The sequence below is a fragment of the Akebia trifoliata genome, chromosome 3 (genome assembly GCF_017979445.1).
Source record: "Akebia trifoliata isolate Shusen 1 chromosome 3, ASM1797944v1, whole genome shotgun sequence".
Classification (NCBI taxonomy): domain Eukaryota; kingdom Viridiplantae; phylum Streptophyta; class Magnoliopsida; order Ranunculales; family Lardizabalaceae; genus Akebia; species Akebia trifoliata.
The window spans coordinates 2,338,282-2,345,047 of NC_141377.1; the positions used below are offsets into that span (position 1 = coordinate 2,338,282).

Below are 6,766 nucleotides of genomic sequence, written 5' to 3' on the forward strand. Positions count from 1 at the left end.
CTTCCATAAATAATTCCAACACTAGCTGTTTGAAGGATTCTAAATAATCCCTAAGTTTATGGCAGTCTCTTGATTGCACATGGAAAATAGGGTGAAAAATCAATTTCCATGGAAAATGACATTTTTCAAGTGTTTGATTGCACATAGAAATGGAAATTCATTTTCCACCCCATTCAAAAAGTCCACTAAATCATAGATTTCACTTTCCCACCCATATGGGTGGGAAAATGAAATCCACCCATATTTTCCATCCTCAATTCTTCCCTACCACCACCACCATTACACTAACCTTGCCGTCGTCGTCATCGCCGTCACCGTTGATTCCGTCTCCGACCACCTTCTCTCTCTCTCTTCTTCTTTTTCTTCTTCTCCATCCCTCACCTCCTCCGCCACCACTACCACCACGTTCTCTCCCCATCTTCCTCACTTACCTCAGTCGCCGCCGCCACCGCTGCCGTCACCGTCGTCGTCGTCGTCGTCGTCGCCACCGCCACCTTCGTTGTCACCGTCGCCACATCCTCCCCTCCCTCTTCCTCGTCATCTTCTTCTTCCTCTCCCCCTCCTCTCATCTTCTTCCTTATTCTCCTCTTCTTCTTTTTTCTCATATTTTTTTCCATGATTTTATCCAAGTGAAATCAAACAATGGAATTTGATTTTCCAACCCTACCTATTTTTTACAACTAATTTTCCATGGATTTCAAATTCCATGAAAAGTGACTTTTCATGCAATCAAACATACCCTTAGTAAATTTTTCTTTTTTTAACAAAGATTTAACCGAACTCATCGTTTTCATCCAAAAAAATTGGATTTTTGAAATCTCAACCTAGTTTGGGAAATTTCATTCCATCGGCCAAGATTTAAGAAGGAAGAAGAAGCCTTTTTCAAAGGAAGCCCTTTTCAAAGGGGTTTTCAAATTTCAAAGCTTTTGAAGATATGTGTAAAAATCTAAGGGTTTTTGTCCTTAATTTTTGGATGAAAATCAATCAAGAATGGTCCTTTTGGGTTGAAATCATCTAAACAAGTTGTTGTCTCAAGTTTTTCGTAGATCTTTCCAAAATGCGTGGATTTTACTAGTGTCGAGTTCACCACTTTTTTAAAACTCAAAACTAATTAGAAGGCATTGAGTTCAACAATAAAAATTGTGAACTCAGACATTAAATAAAAATGCGTCGAGTTCGACAATAGATAAAAAGTGGTGAACTTGATTGTAAATAAAAAAGTGGGGAGTTCACCAATAATGAAGGACCACTAAGAAATAAAAAGTTTACTAAATGTCTTATCAAGCTACCCGGCAAAACTTAGGGACTATGTAGAAATAAATCCCTCCGCCAGGGTCCTTAAAGTAATTTTCCCTTGTTTGAACCACCAAACACTTGTGCCAGGCTCCATAATCTGTTGTGTTCTATGTTTAGGGAGTTCCAGGATCCAAATGATCATTCTCAAGGGTACAAAACTAAACACAAATACCATAAACAATCAGAATAAAGACATATATATGTGAAGGTAACAAAAGCAATCTCAAGGGTACAAAACTAAACACAAATACGGTAAACAATGTAAAGGTAACAAAAGCACTTAATTGTCAAACGTGGGTTTACATAAACAGATATTACAATCAGAATAAATCCAAGTATGTAGAAGATAACAGAAGCACTTGATTCTCAACCATGGTTTATATCATAAAAAAAAAACGAAGTTAGGGTCCAAGACCCAAACAATCAGAATGTAAGGATTTGGATAGAGAAAGCCTTCCCCACGCTTGTAAATTGAAACACAGGAGAAGAGCTCATCCATGCCGAAGTGATATAGATGTGAGTAGATCAATGCAGGCATAAATGCCAAACTTCACGTAATAAAAGCCACACTTCATAAGAATGACCACTTAGCTAAGTGGCAAGACCTTGTGGAGGTTGTTCCCAAGGTCTCAGATTTAGTGCAGAAACATCTCTGAGTTTGTCATCTACTGGGAATCATTGATCATTCTAATTAACTTTATTTTTTTGGTCCTTTTTCTGTATTTCCCCCCTTTTTTTTCCTGAATTTTTTTTTCCCTCCAAGCCAAACTTGAGCGTTTGGGTTAATGCCAAAACCCAAGGCAAGCCAGTCCTCGGCCCAAGCCAAGATCCATCGTAAAGCTCAACCAATGGAGAACTGCTATAACTCAGAAGTTAGCAATCAGAGAGACTAGGAATCATCATATCTGATATAGCTGCCTTCCATTTTCTCATGAATATCTAGGTAGCCAGTCATGCATATTGTCACCGAAAAATACGAATCCAAAGGCATATACATAGCCACTGTCTGGGCATATAAACGAAGGTGGTACCTTGTCTCTTCATGGAAACTGGTGTACTAAGAGAGTGCAACCTTTTCATCTTGTCTCTCTTGGGACAGAACCGCTTGCTCCAAACAATCCGAACAAAGAAACTCTAGACAGAACGTCTCTTCGTATTCACTGTCATTGATGCAGCGTCCACACTGTACACACCGTGCGATGCAGATAGTGCATGCTCTGCATGGCTGAGTACTAGTCGATTTCCCTTGGCAGCTCTCTGATGGGCAGTCGTAGACGAGCCTTACGTTCTGGCATCTAGGGCACATCTCAATATCAATGGCACGATCATCATCGCAGGAGAGAGATAATTGCCCATTGTGAAAGAACCGTGGCTTGTGAGCTTTGGGCAGCATGCATTTATCTGCACTCAGTAATGATTTCAACTCTTCAAAATGCTCGTTTGTTACACCATAACGTCCACCAATTCTTAGATGTTTTATTCCAGGTGCACCCGAAGACTTGAAAGCCTTTAAGTTATTTACAATACCCTCAACACTGAGTCTTGTACATCCTGGCACATTCAGCTGCATAGAGAAAGAGCATGTTTGTCAGATAATCATGTTTGAAAAATAGCATAAAACAAACGAAGGAGTTTACAAGTGCTAGTAATATAATAAATCCAAAGTGACAAATGAAAAAAAATTTGCTTCCTAGGGAAACATCAGCAAGACAAAATTACTCAGTAAACCCAAGTTTCAGCTTGATCCAAGAGGCAAAACACTGAAATAGTGAGAATAGATCATTGCATATATCTCAGGATTTTAGAACTTGTTTGGTTTTTCCCCTATAGGTAAAAGGCAAATTTTATTAAAAAGAGAAAGGGATCATAGGCAGCCACCCACCAAACTTACAAGGACCAAAAAACCATACACACACACACACACACACAAAAAAAACCTAGAAACAAAAACATTGATACACTACAATATACTCATGAATCACATTATAAATCTCATTTGAACAAAAAGGCTTCTCTAAATTCCTTGAAGATATTGCTCCGCTAGAAAATCAACCTGGGATGGACATGAGAACTTCGTAAAAGAATGTTCCCACCTGCTCCGCTCCAACCAGATACCCCAATAACAACAATCGGGGTGAGTGACCATAAGATTCTTTCTTGAGAATTTTTTTTTTCAAATGCCAATTTTGGAATAAGGCTAAGGAAGAGGATGGGAAACACCAAGACTTTTGGAATAAGGAAAGAAAATGGGACCTACCCCTCTTGAAAACAAGCAATGAATATGGGTCTGGCCAGCTGATTCCCCACTCAAGTTACACAAATAGCAATAATTAGCTAAAGAAATTCCTCTAACCATGAGCTTATCCATTGTTAGGATTTTTCCAAGGGTCGCTAACCAAATAAAGAAATTCCCCACTCGACTTAGAACTTGTTAATCAGTCCAGTTCTGGTCAGTAATGTTTATTAAAGACTTGGAAGGTGCTAACAGCTAAGCCTTTTGGAAGTGGATTAAGGTATGAGAGTAGATCTAAGACACTTGGAATAATAGAAGCCTTTTGGCTTTACATAGAATTAAACGGAGGAAATGAACTTGATTAGCTGAACCATGATTATTTGGGAGGAGGCTTGTTGATGATAATTCGAATTGTTACCCCTACAATTTCACAATCTAAATTGTCACTCATATGGATTTTGAATCCAATTAGATATTCACAATACTTATCAAAACTACAGATATCTTGTTTTCCTTCGCACAGAAGATGAAGAACCGGGTGAAACCAAAGCATAGAACTACTACTTGGTGCACAGAATTTCATAAGGAATAATTACTTTCATCCATTATCTTTGTAAAGAACCTTCATAATTTTGGAAAAAATAAAAGGAATATAATATGAGACTAATATTTATAGGTGGAACAAAAAAAAAATCGTCACTACAACAACAAACAAGATAAATTAGCCAAGTAACCAGAATTACAAGTATCGAGTAATTGAAGCAAAATTGAGTTAACAACCCACATAATAAAATGAATAAAAGAACATGGAAGGCATCCACATAAAACAATTAATGAATAGACATTCCCAGGAGATCTGAAATATAATCACAAAGATTGAAAAATATTGATTGAAGGAACTAATATCAGAGCTATATTCAAATTTATCCATATTATAGCTACCAACCCACGTAACAAAATGAATTAAAAAACACAATAAATGAATAGAGAATCCCAAGAGACATGAAATATAATCACAAAAAATAAAAATTATTGATTGAAGGAAGACAATATCAGAACTATATTAAAATTTATCCATAATTGAACACTTCCATATTCTGACCTTCGTTAATCTCGGATTGCTTTCGAGCACACGTTTCAAACCATCATCGGTGACCCTCGAACACTCCATCAGACTCAAGTATTGCAAATTGCCTTGAGCCCTACTAGTTAGACGTAAAAGAGCATCATCATTAATCCTCTCACTCAATGGCTGGTCAATGTGAATAGACTTCCATAGAAGGGGATCACCTTGAACAGTAGAACGAAGAGATCTGCAAACCCTTTCCACTGAAAGAAGATCCTGCACACCAAGATAACCGAGGGTATAGAGCAAAGCCTCGTGTGGGTATCCGTCATTTCCATTAGAATGACGTTCAGTGCCCTCCGTAAGCTCTTTGGCTTGATGACTAGCAACACAAGTATACTTATCGCAGAAAATAAGGAACTCCTCGCATGTTGGAAATCCTAATTCATTCTCATCAGCCCAACCATCAAATTTACTAGCTTGATTTGATCTATCAAATATCCCAAGATTCCCCGGCTCCACCTGAAACTTCATTGCCTGATTCCAAATAAAATTCAATCCATCTGTTCCAAAATTGTCGAACCAACCCGTGATTTCTGTAAACGTAGCACCCATGTTCATCCCAAAGGGATCAGATGGCAAAAGGTCTAGAATGTCATTGGCAATTGGTTCACGAGAACTTTCCCTATTGATTCTATGGGAATCCTCAATTTCCCAGTTAAAGCACCGAGACATAACATAACCATCTCCATCAGCGATCGTCGAGGAAACCAAATTATCTTCGGATTGATTCACAGGAAAGATTGGTCGATGAGAGAAATTCAAGGCCATCCTATTCTTACTAAGAAGATAACTCTTGATCAGAGATAAAGAACCTAAAAAATCGAACCCAGAAGAAGATTTAAAACCTATAAGCTAGAAATCAACATCTCTCTCCCCTCAGAAAAAGGAATTAAAAAAAAATAAAAATCAAAGAAACAACCCTAGTTAAATCCCCAATCCTGACTCTATCAATTCTACAAGAAAACCCTCGATTTCAGATAGCAAACAAAAATAAAGCACCAAAAATTTCACCGAGTTTCTTGTTCAGAACTTAATCAAAGCTATAATAAACGAAAGAAAGAAAGAAATCTGAAACCCTAACTTCTAATAAACCCAACAGAAAAATCCACTTTTTTTTTCCTCTGTTCTTTTTCTTGTGTAGAACCTAAATTTACGAATCAAGAACTAAGGTTGTAACGAATCAAAATCCAGAAAACATATAAACTAAACGAGAAGAAACAGACCTTTTTTTTCTTTCTTTAACGATAATTGAATCAAATCAACCCACACTAATCTCCAACACCACCAAACCCTAGCCACTAGCACGAATGCAATCGAGAGATCGACAAAAAAAAGAGAGACAAAGAGATCGATCCACTTGTTTTCGAACCCTAAAATAGAAAATTCGATTTGATTTTCGAATATATGAAACTCTGATTCCTCGATCAATCTCGATTGCCAAGAAGGAAAGAAATCAAAGAAAGAGGGAGAGACGGATATAGAGATAAAGAGAGAAATAGAAAGATGTGAGATAGAGAAAGAAGAGAATAGAGATTCAGAAGGATTACTAAACTTAGTAGGAGAACGAGACGGACACGTGTCGGGTTACGCCAAGAGACTTACTCGTTCTTCGGCCATATGTGGCGCGAAGCCTAAGTCCACTGTCAAGAACTCTTTTGCCCTAATTTTTCTCCATCTTTATCTCTTTCTCACCCATATGGGTCAATAGTATCAACCCTCAGATCTAGATCAGATGGTTATAAATTATTCATGATGGTCCAAGTATCCAAAACTGTTAAAATGTTAAGTCTATGGTCAAATTTTTTTAACATTCCTTGAGATTTGTGTAAATGTAGATCGAAGTAGATTATCCCTAATATGATTGTTGATAATAGGTTGCGGATGAACAATAACTCCTTTCTACTTCTTGATTTTCCTTTTCGACAAGTTTGCCCATTCTTCTGTCTAGTTATTGGTCTCTTCTTTCTTCAATTTTACGTTTTCATTAAAGATAGTTTGTCAGACATTATTACGTGAATACTTTTTAGGTCGTTATCGCGATCTTCTCTGACAATACCAGTAGAATCGTGGATAGCTAGTTATGCGATAGAAAGGTGATTACGTTTATA

At 37.4% G+C, this 6,766-nt stretch overlaps 1 protein-coding gene across 1 annotated transcript; it reads right to left on the reverse strand.

The window, feature by feature from the left end:
* Positions 1-1,558: 1,558 nt before the first annotated feature.
* LOC147405485 (F-box protein SKIP14-like) lies at positions 1,559-6,191 on the reverse strand. Its single transcript, XM_086433239.1, has 2 exons — positions 4,632-6,191; positions 1,559-2,860 (listed from the first exon to the last, which is right to left on the reverse strand). The coding sequence occupies exons 1-2, from the start codon at positions 5,424-5,426 to the stop codon at positions 2,354-2,356; spliced, it is 1,302 nt and encodes a 433-aa protein (XP_086289365.1). The 5' UTR covers positions 5,427-6,191; the 3' UTR covers positions 1,559-2,353.
* Between the last annotated feature and the right edge of the window lie 575 nt (positions 6,192-6,766).